This window comes from Pteropus vampyrus, unplaced genomic scaffold, assembly GCF_000151845.1.
Source record: "Pteropus vampyrus isolate Shadow unplaced genomic scaffold, Pvam_2.0 Scaffold25, whole genome shotgun sequence".
In the NCBI taxonomy this organism is placed as follows: Eukaryota; Metazoa; Chordata; class Mammalia; order Chiroptera; family Pteropodidae; genus Pteropus; species Pteropus vampyrus.
The window spans coordinates 3,580,847-3,599,616 of record NW_011888806.1 but is presented as its reverse complement, the minus strand read 5'-3'; the positions used below and the strand labels follow the sequence as shown (position 1 = coordinate 3,599,616).

Below are 18,770 nucleotides of genomic sequence, written 5' to 3'. Positions count from 1 at the left end.
TACATAAAGAAATTCAGCATTTCAGAGAGTATACAGAGACATGGCATTCGAGGAGGAATGGACTGAGTAAGCTTATGGGAAATGTGAAAATATTTTCTAAAAATACATTTACAAAAAAACTCTTCTTTCACATTTTTCATGTATTTATTTATATTGTTCCACAATGTTATCTCCGCAGATAATGTCTTTGCAATCACTTTGTCATAGAAGTCTGCGAAGAATGAGACGTTCATCTTCCCTTTTGTTATTGAATTTCTCATCTTTCTGTTGTTTTTATACAATTTTCATTGTTGTATTATTTTAAAGTAGTTAGTTGCTTTTCTTTGTGTCCCTTTTCCTGAGTACGTGCCATCATGTACTTTTAGATGGAAGATGTTCCATCAAGAGGTTACAAAATCCTTTGAGTTTAAAGTGGCTTTCAACTTAATGCCGCTGTTTTCCTTGTTCTCTGCTATTTTTTATTTAAAGCCCTTTTCTCTTTAAGAAAATATTTAATGGCTACTTTCTGTTTGTAAAACAATTACATATATATTAAAGAACATTTGAAGACACAGAAAATAAGAAACTTGTGTATCATCTAGAGAAAACAAAGTTTGGTATATGCTTTTCTGGTCTGACTACATATAGACATACACAGATTATACATTCTTTCAACACATATTTTAAGAATACAGAAGTAAACAAGATAGATAGGGTACCTGGCACCATGAAATGACTACACTAGCTAATAAAGAATACAGTCAACATATAATAACTTAATTATTTAATTATAATTTTTACAAATGCATTTAGTATAAGAACAATTTTAAGGAAGGAAATAGCATTATCACATTCATGAGCAGGTTTTGTCATTAAAAAAAATCTTGTAATATATTATAAAATACCTCTGCAATGTGCTAATATGTGTATAAAAACTCAGTTTCCAGTGTGTGTAAATTTGTCAATTACTATTTCTCCTAGGGGATTTTATAGAATTCTGTCCTAATAGAATTGAATATGAAGGTGACGAATCCTTCTGCTTTTAACTTTATCTTTAGGATATAAATTTTCCATTTAAATCTTTAACTTCTGCCACTACTGAAGTACCAGAGTAGTGAGATAGGCTGCTTATAATGAATTGGCCCATGATAATGCCCAATGATGATTACAATGTTAAGTAGATTCATTTTATAAATACAGGCAAGTGCTTTACAAATTCATGGCTGTTTAATTTATCAACTACAAGTTGTAGGTATAGTGCTAGATAATTTACATATATTACATCATTTAATTTTCAGAATATCCGGTGAAATAGGTGGTAATCTCTTTTACATACAAGAAAATTAATTCAGATAATTTAATTAATTTTGACTAACTGTTGTGAAAATAGTATTGAGATATAAATCTTGCTTGGCTCCAATTAAAATTCATGCTTTTAATTTTCTTGAAGTCATGCTCTCTCCTTGCAATGGTGAGGTAGATGATGGGAATTATTATACCCATTTCTCAAATGAGAAAAATGAGGCAAAGAAAGGCTAAGATTTCAAGTGTAATAGAAACGGCAGTGAAATAGTAGTCATCCTAATCTTTCTGAACTTCAGTTTTCCTGTCTATATCTATAATAAGAGGATTCATCTATATTAAACTCTATCCTGAAGTGTCTTGTAGTGGTGGTACCAGGAGGCCAGTGAAGTGCATTGTGAGTATCTGCCCATACTCGAACTTCAACTAGAGAAGCTGTGCTTTTGTTTATTTTATATATGAGACCCTGAAATATTCAAGGATAACCACCAAGCATCATATACTAACCTAGTTTGGGAATAAAAATTGGGACTTTCAGGTTTGATCTACTGCTTAACTTTTATTCTAGATGAGAGCATAAGTAAATCCCTTCTTATTTTTCTGTAAAATGAACTATCTAAGTCTTTTTTTGGTAGTAAAAAAAATTAATGACAAGTTATATAAATGAATATTGATCTCGATGATTGTTTTTAATAAAACCGTGTGTTGGGTTTCCTCTGCAAGTAGTTAAATGATGATTTTTTTTTTTTTTTGTCTAGAGCATTTCAGCTATAGCAATGATATTTGAGCCTATATGTAGATATTCATGCTCACTACTTTTGTAAATGAAAGAAAATAAATTTATATCATAGAATGAGGATTAGATTAGTAGGAAATTGCAATAGTTTGACATAGAACAAGTTATTATTCTTTATCTATCAGGAAACCTGAAAAAAATTATGATTTTGATGTTGATATTATGTAAAGTTAGTCTAGATGATCTGTTAAGATCTGTATGATTCTTTGATTTCTTAAGCCTTTACTGAGTATTTTGTCAAGTTTCAGAAACTGCCCTAGTATTCTTAGTATCCAACTTTATTGAACATAGACTACAGCAAATATCTAGGTTGCAGCAAATATTTTTGGTGACTCTGAAGTGGAAGCTGTAATTATCTGAACTTGACCTTCTATCTAGTACTATTTTTATAGGGCTGCTCTATCTCTACAAATGCTTCTTCTAAATAACTGGTTTCTTACAGTCATACTCATCAATATTTTAGCACATTTAACTGCTAGTCCTTTTCTTCAGAACTCACATAAGATACACAATTTAACAAGAAGAGCAATGAGTCATGCAACATCTTGTTTTCATAGGAACACCAAAGCATAAGCATATGCTAGTGTTTGCTTTGGGGCAGGTTTCCCTAGAAAACAGGAGATCACTGAGATGGTAAATTGCAGTTTTATGTGACAGCTGAAAACAAGGCCATGTGTGAAATCAACCAAATTCTTAGATGTTGCGCATGTCAAAACAGGAACAAAAATTATAATGCAAGTTTAATTTCCTCAAATATGGTCCCAACATTAATTGAGGTATGCAGCTCACCCACAGCCTTGGGTGTGGCCCACGAACACAGCTGCTAACTCTGATCTGTAATTACTATATTTTATTGCCATGTTTGATTGGGCCTTTGGGTTATAACCATTGATGCAAATGAGAAATATGATAGGAATCTCCTTTTCCCATTCTCTAGAGATATTTGAGGGGATGCTTAGCACTGATGTAAGGGAACTATCAGATAAGAGGATGTGTTTTTCTCTCACTAAAGAATCTAATACAGTTCAGATTATTTGTCTTAGGAGTTAGGTATTAGTGTTTGGCTTCTCTAAATTTTCACAAGTTAATCAAATAGGGAAAAATCTCTGTCATTTAGTTCAGTTTATAAGTACTTGCTAGACAATATTGTTGTTGGAACCATACGTATGGTAGCGTATGCTCAGCACTTTTGTTCTCAGTGATTATAATTCTGTCAAAAGCAAATTTGGTGAGGTTGAGTTTTACAGACATGTCCTAGCCAGAACTCTGTGTTAACTATTATTGTTGCTAAGTCTATTTATTTTGTGCCTTTGAGGATATTATTGAATGCAGTCATTTTCAAAAGTTAAAACTAGTTTAATATTATTTTATGACTGGGCTGTTTCAGTTTAGTGAACATTTATTGTATGACCACTGTTAGCTAGCCATCATGTTTATTATTTGGCCTATTAGGCTTCCAGATCCTTTTGATCTCTGCTTTTGGGTCAAATTAATGTTTATCAAACCGAGGCTCACTATGCATTCAATTTGAGTAAGGCATAGCATCTCCCGTTCCCCCTTTTTTGTTTTGTAAATGAATTGGACTGGAACAGAATATATATTTAATGGATTGCATGTGAAGATCTATGCCTTATTGGTTCATATTTATACTAGGTAGGTCATGATATAAAGTGGATTTCTGATTATATTTTGTGATAAAAAGTTAGGAAACAGGAGTCTATGTCAATGCTACATAATTTGCAGTCCTTGGACCCTAGGACCAATTTGAACTATTTTGTTCTAACCTACAATGAGATATATACTAAAATTGAGAATAAGCATCCAGAAATTTTTGCACAATTTGACATTGCCAGTTTTTCAGCTTTCGATCAGAGGATTTGTCCCACAGAAAGATGTAGACCAGTTTGGATGTTGTTGAACTTGCATGATGAGTCACATATGTTGTGAGTTGTGTACTGTTAGGAAGCACTATTCTAATTTATTGGATTCAAACAGTCGTGGAGGGAATTAGTTCTGTCAGGGTAACAAACTTACCTTTTGGTAAAATATGCAGAATGCGTTGCTAGTTTGCTACAGTTTCAGATTTTCTTTGTATAGTGACAGAGGTATTAGAGTAGCAGATATAATTTATAATGTTTTCTATCATCTGTTTTAAAAAAAGTAATACTTTGTTAACATTGGAAAGCTTTGGAATTCTAATGGAGCTTAAATTTAACAACAAAATCCATTAAATTATCAATCAGAAATATAAGCAATATTGTCTTATTTTAGAATCAGAATTTAGCTTTTATAAAAGTAGTTTCTTAATAAAAAAACGTGTTTCAGTCCTTTCTAAGTGATAGTATAAATGTGAAGTTAATCACAAATAATCTGAGAACTTTTAAAAATCAAATATTTGAACATTTACTGGCTTAAATTTTTTTTTGATCCAGATACTGTTATATTGAATACTTTGAACTAATTTAATGGGATTCAGTGATGAGGATATTGGACAAGATTCAATTTCCGAACTGTTAAATGTGAAATTAAGGATCACCTTAAGTTATTAAACAAGGATAGTCCTGGCTTTATTTATGGCTAAAATAGCTGTATTCAATAATTAATTTTTAAATTCCTTGACTCTGAGTAACTATCTCCAGATTTTAAAAAAACCTAAACCCACCCAAAATTATTTTTTAAGTGTTTAATAAATGGAAAAACCTAAGTTGAGACTAAAAAGAATGAAGTTTTTATTTCCGGGCTCTCCACACGACAGCAGACTGTTTTCCTAATAAGGCTGTGCTAACTGCTGGAATGCTTGTCTCAAATTTTATTGAAATACCTAAAAATACTCACTTTACAAAAAAATGTTTGTAATTTAATATGTTTAGCCTAGACAAGAATAGAAAAAGAGATATACTGGGAAAAGTTAGTGGCAAAATTGTGCCTATAATATTAGTAGTATAGGACAGAGAGCATATAAATGTGAACCTCAAAGAGCATTATCTTACATTTTGGACGTATGAAGAAAAAACGAGCTATTTTGCTATTTTCTATTCATATTTGTCTTGATATATATGTAAAATTTGAGGCAAGTTTTAGTCTCTTCACTAGTAAGTAGTCTAATACAGTTCAAAACATATACAGACTATTACCCAAATGAAGTACTGTGCTTAGGAATACTTTTCCATCTCACTTAGAGGAGTAAAAGACAAGGTCCTTTTAGTGGCATAAAGCAGCTTATGTGTGCTGGCTCCTGGGTATCTCTCTGGCTTCATCTCTCGCTGCTTTGCCAGCTTTTTTTCTCATTCCAGCCCCATTGGCACATTCCTGCCTCAGAGACTTTACACTTGCTATTTGATCTGCCTGCAACTCTCTACTTCAGGTCTTTGCTCAAATTTCATCTTATTATGGAGACTTTCTCTGATTCTTTTATATAAAATAAGGTGTCCTTGCCCCTGTCCTGTGTTGTTACACTCCATTGCACTCATTACCATGTAACATACTTTGCTTGTTTTTAGTCTGCCTGCCTCTTTCAAATAGAACGTAAGCGCCTTTTAAGTGGGGATTTTTGTCTGTTTTATTCATTGCCAGTACTCCCTCTTCTGCAACAGAGCCTGCTCTGTTAGGGGCTCAATAAATATTTGTGGAATAAATTAATAAATTAATGAAATAATTTAAGGAAAAAATATAGCAGTGTTGCCCTTGAACTTGAAGTGACATTGGGTATAATACATATTGGTCAAGAACGAGAAAGTGCTTGATTAAAAATATTTACGGTAATATAGAAAGTCATACTAATCATAACAAATCTGGTAGTTGACAGGAGCTAGATTCTGACTAGAACATAAGGGTATGTGTTTATAAAAGTGCAGACTGCTTCAAAAAGAATCGAACACTAAAAATGTATCATTCACTGACTGTGTGTGTATATATATATGCACATACATACATACATAGCTACATACATACTTACATACATACCTACTTACCTACCTACCTACCTACCTAGGTACTTCATTTGGTAAGAAAGTTGAGTCCAAATCTCAAATTAAAGATTAAATCTAAATACAGTGTTGAACAATAGTCTGTATATATTTTGAACTGTATAAGCCTACTTACTAATGAAGAAGAGAAACTAAAACTTGCCTCAAATTTTACATATATATCAAGACAAACTAGGTAGGTAGGTAGGTAGGTAGGTAGATAGATAGATAGATAGATAGATAGATAGATAGATAGATAGATAGATAATGTCTTCATTGACTAGGTATATATGAATGTATAGCCAAAACCAAATAGAAAAGGTACCATCATGGTATTTCTGTAATTTTATATGCTCAGTATACACCCCTCGATCACAGGATATTCATCAGACCTGTAGTCTGAATCAATCTGGATTATTGGTAGCATATCACCTTCAATAGGTGTAACAGGGAATATGATGCCATTTTATTTTCTCAAGATCACGAGGAACAGGAGATATAAACAGGTTTTGACACAAACCCACAAGAAGATCCTGTGATGTGTTATCTTGGGATCTGCTAATTTCAGAACTTGGTTGTTATTTTAAACAAAACAGCCAATTTAGCACCATAGGTGATGTTCATTAAGGAACTTCCAGCCCCATCCTGCTGGAAAATGAAGTTATTAGAGAATTCTTATTGCTATGGGGGAAAATTCTGCTCTTCTTTGGAAAAATAAGGAAGAATAGACCAAAGGCTCTTGTTTCTGTGTTTTTGCATGTTAATTAAGCTTTAAGTGAGAATTTTCTGAAGTTTATTTATGTGCATATTACTCAATTTGTAAAATGTGCACTTTCTTTAGATAAACAGATGGGTAGATAGATACTTTACATATATTATCTATCTCTATATATCTCTGTATTAACTGCATATATACCTATATGTATGTTTTATAATGAGTAATTTCTGTGTTTACATGAATTAAATCAAATAACATTCTATAAATAATGTGATTGAAACAAATAGTTATTAGTTAATAGAAAGTTAACAGTTATTAATTGTTTGAAACCATTTCTCTATGGAGTTTTTTTACCAAAATTACTTTTGTGACTTGCACTTTGTTTGATATTATTCATAGAAACAGTGTTAGGGCTGCATATACAGCATCTGGAGGAGCTAGGTTTAAATCCTGGTTCTGCTATTTTCAACTTCTAAGTTGTGGTTAGATTATTTACCCTATTTTAGCTTTTGTTTCCTGTATTTAAAATGAGAACAGTACTACTTTCTCAGGAAGAATAAATGAGATAATTTATGTAATGGACCAAATGAAATTATTGCCAGTTGGTGGGTACTCAGTAAGTGCTATTTTCTCATCCATTTCTAGTTTGTTGTTTTTCTTGTTTTCTCTTGAAACTTACCTTGATAGATAATTTAGTTTGAATATAAGCAGTATACAATCAGAAACAGAATAATTTCCACAACTCCGGGGTCAAATTTTCTACATAAGGAGTAGGAAAGTAATACCCATCATTGCTTACTTTGTGCCAGTTGCTCTGCTAGGAGTGTTGCCTACATGACCTCATTCCCTCCTCAAAACAATTCTGCCTGGGAAGGATTACTATCCCCATTGTACCAACAAAGAAAACTTCAGAGTAGCCAATTAATTTTGTTGGTAACCTAGACTTGCAACCTTCATTTAACTGTTTCTCCTATTTGTTAAGAATTCCGCTGTCAATGAAGAACAGAATCTAACAGAAAGCCTGAATATGAAAGCTAGGCTCTGTCTCTTTAGGGCTCTTAAGCTTTTCCTAAAAGGAATAAAGAAATAAGTAGACAAACATCAGGTTATGAATTGTGCCTGCTTGTAATACTTTTATCCTATGCTCCAGCATCTGACCCTTATCAAGGTTTTCCTGAAGCAGTTTTATATGCACTGCTAGAAGTCTGTGAAAATCCAATTATATATATGGTTTATTATTGATGTCTGCTCTCCTAATGTGAATCTTAACCACATTTGTTGTTCAAGGGCATTTTAATAGTGTTATGAAAGAGCCAGAAAAATGTAGGTGTATAAATGAGACTCCTAATTTTTCACAGGCAGATTATTTGCTTTGCAAACTCCATTATTTTCATATTAGTAATGAAATATTATGTTGATAAATATTTTTTTCTCAACCTTATTGGAGCTAGCAGAGTAGATATATTAAACAGGAATAATTACTTTTGTGCCCAAAGGAAGATGTAAACCTCATAGGTTTTCAGAGAATGTAGCTCTGTTTATATCAATCCTAAAAGTATTATAACCCATGCCTACTGTGAAATAAAGTATAGAGGTTTGGTTGAAAAGAATGAGAAAAAAAGAAATTATGCTTTCCAGCTTCTCTTATAGAATGCAGACTGCGTCCTTTTTAGTTGTTTAGATTTTTTTTAAAAAAACAATTACATACTAATAGTTCCATTTCTAATATGTAGAAGCAGAAAATGAGAGAGATTTTAGCCTTCATGTTTTCTCAAATGAACTGAGGTGCCGAATAGCAGACTTAAAAATAGTGCTTAAATGTCATCCTTAATCTCATAATATTAAACCTCTTCCTTCACTAAATTTCAGTATCAGGGTGGTTTGGAAGTTCAGATGGATCATTCAATTGCAAGCAGTATGAGGTAGAGGAGTTAAAAGAAATTGAAAAGTAGTGTCCCACAACCACAGATTGAATAATGAGAAGCTAACCTCATTTCTTATACCTATCAGTGTCTGAACAGACTGTAATTAGGGGTGTTTGATTTTGCAGAATGATTATGAAGTTTAGGGTCCCAAAAAGCCATGGTCATGTAGGATTATTTTCAGGAAGGTTTGTTATAATCAAAACTATAGAATGATCTAAACCAGGGGTTGGCAAATTATGACTTACAGATAAAACTTAGCCTCTTCACCTGTTTTTATAAAGTTCATTGGAGCACAATCATGCTCACTCATTTACATTTTGTCTGTTATTTTTCTTGGTATAGTAGCAGCGCTGAGTAGTTGAATCAAGATCCTGTGACCTAAAAAGCCTAAAATACTGACTGGCCTTTTACTGTAAAGTTTGCCATTCCTTTTCTTTTTCTTTTTCTTTTTTTTTTTTTTTTTACTGTAAAGTTTGCCATTCCTTTTCTTTTTCTTTTTCTTTTTTTTTTTTAGACGAGGCAACCCTTGGTTGACCTCACAGATTGCAAGGACCTTGTCAGCTTACAATCCTTTATTTATTATTATTATTTTTTTTATTTTTTACGCCTACAGCACCCGGTCTTCCTAGGTGGTCTCCCATCCAAGTACTAACCAGGCCCGACCCTGCTTAGCTTCCATGATCAGCCAGGATCGGGCTTGTTCAGGGTGGCATGGCTGTAGGCCATTTCTTAACAATGGGGCATATAAAATAGATTCTTCATATACCCTTTATTGAAACAGTATTTTCTGTAAAAGAATTTTACCAGTAATAAGAATGAAATAAAATAGATTCCTCATATACCCTTTATTGAAACAGTATTTTCTGTAAAAGAATTTTACCAGTAATAAGAATGAAATATCCTGAACTTTGGAATTCTTTTTATTTAACTTGAACATATCTAAAATATTATACAACCACTTCAACATTCTTTTCGATAGAAATTATTTTATAAATACTAGTTAGAAAAATGCATTTTTTCCCCCTTAAATGATCCTGAGGTTATTTTGAATGTGGACAGGAGGCATCATGGATAGATGAAATTTTCTGCTCTGATAAAAATGTTCTTGTAGAAATAATGTTGAGTAAAAATAAATTTCCATCTAAAATCAAGTTAGAATAGTGTGACTGGACTTAAAGTCCTGTACTGGACTTTGCATTTATCACTTCTGAAACTATCTTCTTTAGTGGCTTATTATCTGTCTCTTTCATTAGATGGAGATTTCAGGCTGGGGCTTTCTTTGACTTGTCTTCCACCGTATTCCCAAACCCTGGAACAGTACTAACAGCTCAATAAATGTTGACGACTGGGCAGATGAAAGGATGCTCTTAAGTGAAGGATGTTAAGTAATATGTAAAACTGTCACCAAAACTAGTTATTAAAATTGATCAGTATTCATTTGCATTTCTGAAGATCTTGATAGAATTGAATTGGTGAACTTCAGCCACAGAAAATAAAGCAGCACATCATGAGAGGAAGAAGTATTTGTTAATTTGTTGGCTCTTATTGGGTGAGATGGATATATTACAGGGAAGATAATGTGGACATTGGTGTTAAACTTTTTACTAGTCCAAGTTATTTGACATCTAGGCTTTATTTTTGAAACTTAAGTGATATATTATATATAAGGCCTTTAATTTAGTGTTGAACCTCTCCTAAGACCCCAATAAATGGTAGCTGTAATGCTGACGGTTATGTTCTCATTATTTATATAATGGGAAATATTTTATTTTAAATTTAGCCTAATGCTCCCTTGTCTACTTCCCTTCCTCCCTCTGCATTTTTTTTTCTCCTTGAAAATAGTATACCATGTGAATTAGAGAAGCTCACAGGAGTCCTTTCTTCTTCCTCCCATCCCTCTCTCCTTCTCTGGCTTGATTTAGAACTGGTTGATGAAAATTTCTTCTGAAACCCCGTCAACTGTTATGACCTCCAAAAAACGATCTTTACAACAAGAGCTGTCACCTTTACCAGGGGAAGTCATTATCAAGTGATAACTGCCTGTACTGGACTTTTCAGAGCCTTATCCACTTTTAAACCCAGCTCAAACAGAGGGGACCCCAGGTGGTTCGATGGACTAGAGTAATTCCCTTGCTTCCGTCGTCTTACCTTCTTTTTCCTACTCTTTAAAGTCTGCCCAGTTTTGGGTTATTTCTTTTTCTCTAGTGGAAAAAATATACTTTGTTAGTTCCCATTGTAAGATAGGGAAGATGGAAAGAATGAGAAAGAGGAAAAGAAAGACAGAAAAAGAAAGGGAAGAAAAGAAAGAAAAGCAAGTGAAACCATGTGTATGACTGCATGTGCATATGGTAAGTATAATCTTTTATAAACTAAAAGGTGCTATAATATGCTGATATATAACTTTTTTACTTTTGCTAATGGAAAATATAATCTACATAGTCTCAAATTATTTAGAAAAAAGTCTGATACATTGCCATAAGTGATTTAGGTTTGAGTTTTTAGGAAAGTAAACTGACTGGAAGTACAATAAAATATAGGGGAATTGTTTAAAGAGACATCCTTCTGCACACTTGAATGCTCACTTTTTCCCTTCTGGACTTGCTTTGTTATTGCAAATTGACAACTTTGCAATTAAAGTGATTAATGATGTACCCTAGTGTTTATGGGTCCTGAGGTCACTGAGCCCAAAGATGGCTATACTGTGGGAAACTTAGATAAAGCTCATCTCACAGAAGGTGAACTAAGAATCCTCCTCTTTTCTGTATGGTTGTTTATGAGTTAAGTATCTTAAATATGATTGAAGCAGTCACCAATACATAATAAATATTGTGAATAATATTTATCAGTCTAGTTCTGTTGCTTAATTCCTCATTCTTAAACACTAATGTGAACATTCATTAGCTACTTTATTAATTAAAAACTTGTTATTTTAAAAAGTAGTATTAGAAAATGCATCAATTAGTGAAAAATACAACTTAAATATAACACCATTAAATATAACACCATGTTCCTAAGGTGCAGTTCTGATTGATTCCTTTAAATCTTGCCCTTGATAGAGCTGTTGCTTATTTACAACATATTTCCTATACATTATTCTAACCAGAGCATCACAATTCTAGTTTCTAATACGATCTGTTATAACTTAGAACTCCTTTCAACTGTTCAGCCAGAGGTTCTGGTTGTAATGCATCAGGGATTTTTATTTTGGATACTGCTCCTACAAAAATTAATCAACTTTCAGAATAGATTGTTCTAGCCACACTGACAGCTTTGTTCTTTGAATTCTGTGAGCTAAGGATAGCACTGGGCCAAGGCACTAGGCTCTCACCATCATGGCTTACTCCCATACAGTGGCTTTGCACTAAGCAAAGAGAGAACAAAAAGCGAATTGTTGAGTCTGTGGCACTAAGCCATTGCCAAGATCTCCGCTGGTTTGAAACACACTACACAAAAGTGATTTGTGATGATCACTGTGGTTGAAAGGGAAATATGTTATCCTATTGTATATTTCCCAGGATTTGAGGAGAAAAATGTAGGAATAATTTTTAATAATTACACCTGTTTTTAAAACTTTCTTTAAAATCTTTGCAAAATTATTCACTTTTAAGTACTCTATGACATTTCCAAGGTAAAGGAGCAGATGCTCAATATAATATTTTTCTTAAAAAGAAAAAACAACTATAAAATTTTACTTTTGAGGAATAGTTTTTCTTATTTGTATGTTAGGACTTTCCCCCAGGGACTATAGGAAATATGTACATTGATTAAATTATGCTCATAGTCTTTGGATAATTTATTGAACAAAGCTCAAGAAAGCACTAGTTTGATAAGAAAGATGTTCTATACAATTAAAGGTTTCGAGGATTTTATGGACTGTAATATTTCTTCCCCTTAATTTTAGCTGCATATAGGAGACCTAAGTAAACATTTCAAACTTACAGAGATGTAATTTCTTTAAAATATCATTTCCCAGAGGGATTTTCCTCTTCCTAACTTGAGTCTTGAAAAATGCTCCCTAAATAAATGAATATTTTAAATAAATGAGTATTCCATACTTCAGATAGGTATGGACAACAATGCATAGTATTTTCTTCTGTAGGTATTTAAAGACTCTGAGAGTCCTGTGATTAAGATGCTCATGTAACTCTAACTTCAAGTTTCTCAAATATCATTGATAACAATGTTTTTTTTGGTGGTTGTTTGTTTCGTGGCTTGGAAAGTAGCTTTTATGAAGGGTGCGTTGAGATATAGTGTTACTTATTATAAAATGCAGCACATGTATGTTGCATAAAATATGGAAAACATACAAAAGAGAAAAAAAACAAACATTATTAATATGGAGGCTCTATTAAAATGATGTGTTTCTATCCACTTTTTTCTATGCACTGATCATGTTGTACATGCTATTTTATGTCATCTTTTTCCAATTAACCTGATAAAGTAAGCATGTTATCATGCAATTCATTTTTTTTCTAAGAATGATTTAATCATTGTATACCAATTCATCATGTGGTTATATTGCAGTTAACAATTTTTTTGTAGGTTTAATTGGTTGTTTACAATTTTTCACTATTATAAGTTACACTGTAAGGAAGAAATATTTTTACACATAAAACCTTTTCCATATTTCAGATTATTTTCTTAACAATAAATTCCCAGAACTTGATTAATATATAAAAAAGCATGAGTTTTCTTCAATGCTTTTCATAAACTAATGCCAAATTATTTTCCAAAAGAGCTATAATGATACATAGTTATTCCAGTAATATATAGAGTAGTCTCACAAGCATTATGTAGTAACATTAAAAAAAAAAATCTTTACACATTTGAAAGTAAAGGTGATCTTTTAATTTCATTATTCTATAATTAGTAAAGTTTGATTTTTTAAAAAAAACTGGTTTTACTGCTATTTATTAATTTTGTAGATTTTATTTGTCATGTATTAAAAATTTTCTTAACCATAATAGTTTGTGTCATACAAGTATGTAATTACATTTATAAGATTTACATAGTCTACTGATCTTTTAAAATGTAATTAATGCATGTTATAGATTTTATGTACCTTATATGTGTTTCAGCTGTTTTTCTAAATATTTTTAATGCGGACAGGTTAACTTCTTTTTACTCCAAAAAGCGAAATAACACACAAAAATGAAGGCCATTTTAAACAGAATCATTAAAAAATTGCATGACTTAAATTGTGAGCTCCCGTAAATATTCAAACAGAGGTCAGACAAATAACCTAATTGGCATATGATAAAGTAACTCTAAGGAAACTTCTAAGTATCAGTGATTCCATGACTCATTTGGTGGTTATTTAAATATTTAAACCAATAGAACTAATGTTTAGTACATCTAGGGTTAACTGTTTTATTTGACATTTAACTATAAGCTAGTCTGCTTTTTTTTTTTTTATTTTGTATAAAACGTTGGTGTTTTTAATATGTAACAGACTCAATCCTGGGAATTTGAGGGCCTGTTGCAGTTCTTTTCTCTGACTGCTTGTCTTAATTCATGTCACTGCACTTGTGAGACCTTATCAGAAGGAAGCAGGGCAAGCAGATTGAAGTTTCAGATTTTAAAATTTTTTCTGTGAATCCGGAATTTCAAGTAGTATTTTTGTAGAACTTTCAATTCGCAAAGTGTGTTAGGACTCATTAACATTCTATGCTTTTTCAATAAAGTAAGATGTCAAACTACAAAATTAGTGAAAACTATTCTGTGGCTTTTGTTATTGTTGCTAACGCTGTTTAAATAAGAACGAATATCTAGAAAAAACTAAAGAGTTTGTTTTCATAGCATGAACATATGCATTTTATTCTGTTCGGAAGCCTAGTGACTGTTACACATCATGTTCCTTTTTATAAATTGTTTTTATGTTGCTAGAAGAGCTTCATGGACCTATAAGGATCCAAATGGAAAAAGATACCATCCTCTCTATTATGGCAAACTGTCCATAATGTCTAGGGTGGTTTTAATTCACAGATCCTTTATGATTTACATATTGTGAAATTTTAATGAAACGAAGATGCCACTATTCTGTACTCAAAGTTGTTTCCTTTGCTTGTTATAATAACCCTCCAAGCTAAAAGAAATTTGAGCATACAAGTGGAAAGTCTATTTGAGAATACACATGAAAAGTTAGGCAACTGCAGAGTATAATTTTGTGTAGCAGTAACCACATATTATAGCCTCTCATTAGGTTAGCCAGTTATTCAATCGGTGCTTGCCCTAGCTAACCAAATTAGTTTGGAAAATTCAGTTGCTGCTAAAAATGTTGTTTGGAAGTTCATTACTAGATTATGCTGATAGAGACCTATGCTAGCATCTTCTGTTGGTGATATGTTTGTTGTCTCTATAAGTAAAATGATCTCATGGTTTGTAGTTTAAAGTTATCACTTGTTATTTACCTACAATGGTTACATTTCTTAAATTCTGCACTTGATGTCTTATCTTCAGGCTTGTGTGATATAAGAGGAGTCAGATTGCTTCTGGCATTATTAAATACAACATGTACCTTAATACTGGATAGTCTTTAAATCATTAGAACCTTTCTCAGTCATTTAGTTACTGTCTTTGACTATAGCCAGTATATTGTTATAAGAACTGTTAGCCTTAGCTCCATCCTAGTAAGTAATTTACTTTAACTTTGAACTTCCTTATATGAAAAATAAGGATAACAATAGCTGTCACTCGGTTATTTGTCATGATTGTTTGAGATAATTGCTCTAGATCAATTATTGTTACTATTTGTGCAGCACACTAACCAAAGGGACAGTAATAAGACTAAAATATATATTAAAAATAATTAATTTGAATTTGGAAGTAGTCCAGTCCTATGCATGGATTTTTGTCCTGTCCTTGTTTTCTCCTTTCCACACTCATTACTGATGACCTAGTACATGTCAGGCACAGTGCTGATACTGGGACTCAAATGGTACATGGTATGGTCATCACCTTGACTGAAATGACAGCCTAATGGGAGAACTTACAGTTTAGTTTTAGCATAACAAGTAAATTAACTTGCAGACACATTTAAGAATATAAATACTCATTTGGTGACCCAGTTCAACCAGAATTTATTCAGTATCTTCACAAAGATACCTAATATCTTATAGACATATTCATGGATTTTAGAAGAAAAGGCAGATACTATTGGAGATTGAGATTCAGATGAGATATTTTGGGAACCACTCAAGGATCAGAAAGTCATGTTTATTATATATTGTCCCTTTGGATAAGGAATAGCTTTAATTTAAAGATTAATTATGAGTACATTAACAAACAGGTTTGGTGTTTGTCTTTCCAATTTGAGTATGTAGAGCACAAATACCTAGTGTGTAAGAGTATTGGATCTTGCAGCTTTTTGAGTTCCATGAACTGATTAGTAGATTGTGAATAGTCAAAACCATGAATTATGAAACTAAATTCTATTGATTTAGCATATGTTAAGGTATACAACGTTAAGATTAAATTAATAAGAAATTTGCAAGTTTATAAAAATTCATGTTTTTTCCCCCCTTTTCTCTCTCTTTTTTCTTCCTAGAGCATCTGCTACACCCAGGCCCGAGCCGGTTCCTGTTCAAAAGGTGTGTTTCTTATCTTGTATCACTAGGGTACCATCTGATAGTCCCTTCTGATTGCCTTTAATTTGCATTCCTTTCTCAGGCCATACTGACAATTTATTGTTTCAGTATAATTTACCTCATTTCTGTCCCTTTAAAGATGACAGAGGAAAATTGAAATCAACACATACAGAATTACTATCTGTAATTATACATATTTTATGAAACATTATTCCATTGACATATATTATCAATAACTTATGCCCAAATTTCTTACATTCACTTTTAATTTGCCTATCTTTATTCACATATTCTAAAGAGAATAAATAAGTAGTTACTGCAAATGAATATCACAGTGTCTTTAGTAACTTTTTATTAATAATAATAAATTTTAAATTACATTTTCAGAGTATTTTTGGATTAGGTTATTGGCAAATGCCTCGTTTTTTCATATATATATCCTTAAGTTGTCCTAAACCATTATTCATATACATCTGGTTTATTCTTTTGGGGGTTTTCTTTTTTCTTTTACTTGTGTCTTTCCATTGAATTACTGATATTGATTTGCTGAGATATCCACCCCCCTCAGCTTTATCTTTATAAGATTAATTTAGACTACCTTTGTTTTCTTAAAATTAAACATAATAGAGCCACCACTACATGCTTTTTAAAATTTTTTATTGTTTTTCATCCAGGATGGTAGGGTGAGTAGGGATTTCTTCTTGAATGTCATAGAAGCTCAACCTGTTTTGCTTTTTTTTAAAAAAACTTTGCACTTGCTTTGGAATAGGGATTTACAAACACATTCTGTTAATATTAGGAGGAACTGTTCTTTCTTACTAGTTATTTTTTCTTTGGCTTATAGCAGTGAAGAAATGTCTAAGATAATTTTTTTCTCTCATGAAACTATTAAATATTTATTTTGGAAAAGGGAAAGAATTTTACTCCTGTTAATTCCCTGAATGATATCTTAAAACATTCCAGAGAGAGAAACTCGTAGATTGCAGGAAAGGGAAAGGATGGATTTTGTTTTGTTAATTCGCTTGCTTTTTCGTAGATTTTTTTAAAAGCAGTTTCTTGATTCAAAATAATTAATTAGAATGTGCACATTTCTGAGTTAGATGAAAATGATCTTATTCCTTCTTTATATGTTTTTTCACTGAAGAGTTAGAAATGTGCTGTTGCTTCTGCATGAATCAAATAATTATGCTCTAGAGAGTAATTAAACATGTTTGAAAGATGGAATTATAGTTGAGACTCTGGATATTTTTAAATAAACATTTTGGTTAGCAATGTATTATTTATTTGGGGTATTTAAAATTTTTTCCTTTGGAATATGTCTAAATTGACACTTATGATGGCCTTTAGGCTTTTTCATAGCTTTCCTGCTCTATTTCCTAAATATTTTGAAACTCCTTTCATTTTTATTAAAAAAAAAAAATTCAGTGTGTGCATCTGTGTTATATGCATGTTGGGAACAGTTAGCATGCATGTTATGCTATATCAACTCATCGTTTTTATCTAAAAACATGTAAAGTTTGGGCTGCTAACATAATTGTGTTTGTCTTTTTAAAAACTAGCTGCTGTGTGTTCTTTTCAGTGAATCTATTTTGCATGTATTTGGTGTGTTTTTGTGTATGTTTATTTTTATTTTACATAGGGAGAACCTAAAGAAGTAGTTAAACCTGTACCCATTTCATCTCCTGCTGTGTCCAAAGTCACTTCCACAACCAACATGGCCTACAATAAGACACCACGGCCCTTTGGTTCTATGTCTTCACCAAAAGTCACATCCATCCCATCACCATCGTCCGCCTTCACCCCGGCCCACGCGACCACTTCATCACATGCTTCCCCTCCCGTGGCTGCTGTCACTCCTCCCCCATTCGCTGCATCTGGACTGCATGCTAATGCCAATCTTAGTGCTGACCAGCATTCACCTGCACTGAGCGCTGGTAAACCTGCAGTTAATGTCCCACGGCAGCCCACAGTCACCAGCGTGTGTTCCGAGACTGCTCAGGAGCTAGCAGAGGGACAGAGAAGAGGATCCCAGGGTGACAGTAAACAGCAAAATGGGTAGGTGGCCAAGGGTGCTTTCTGCTCTTATCAAACAAAACTATTCTTTCAGGCAATTTCCAGGAAACACTTAATCTAAATCCCCCCAAATCGACTGTTTTTTGAAGGAAGGGAGATGAAGTTTTATTTGCTTCATTAACCTGTAGCTTTATATTATTTTATATATACAGCACTTTCTGCAAGGCAATTAAAGGTTAATCAAAACCTAATTATGCATTTTGACATGTTGTGAACCATGTAACATACTCTGTAACTCTTTTTCTCCAAGTCCTGTCACAACATTGAGCAGCTGGCACTTATAATGCAAGGCAAATCTTGAATCTTTCTTCCTCAAATTTTCCATCCTTTTATTAGCCACAAAAAGTTTAAACAGTGGTTATAGTAGGGTCAGCTTCTTAAGATATGTATTATATCTTAAGAAGAGAGGAAATGAGTTTATAAGAC

At 32.6% G+C, this 18,770-nt stretch overlaps 1 protein-coding gene and 1 pseudogene across 5 annotated transcripts in view; one reads left to right on the top strand and one right to left on the bottom strand.

Moving 5' to 3' along the window:
* PDLIM5 (PDZ and LIM domain 5) overlaps positions 1 to 18,770 on the top strand; it is a 192,875-nt gene that overhangs the window by 96,274 nt on the left and 77,831 nt on the right. For 4 of the 5 annotated variants that reach the window (XM_011356275.2, XM_011356274.2, XM_023528422.1 and 1 more), the window contains 2 exons: positions 16,232 to 16,274; positions 17,911 to 18,326. In XM_011356275.2, coding sequence (XP_011354577.1) covers positions 16,232 to 16,274; positions 17,911 to 18,326 — 459 coding nt within the window. The remainder of the gene's footprint in view (positions 1 to 16,231; positions 16,275 to 17,910; positions 18,327 to 18,770) is intronic. The other variant, XM_011356276.2, reaches the window with a different exon arrangement.
* LOC111737354 lies at positions 9,290 to 9,408 on the bottom strand (annotated as a pseudogene).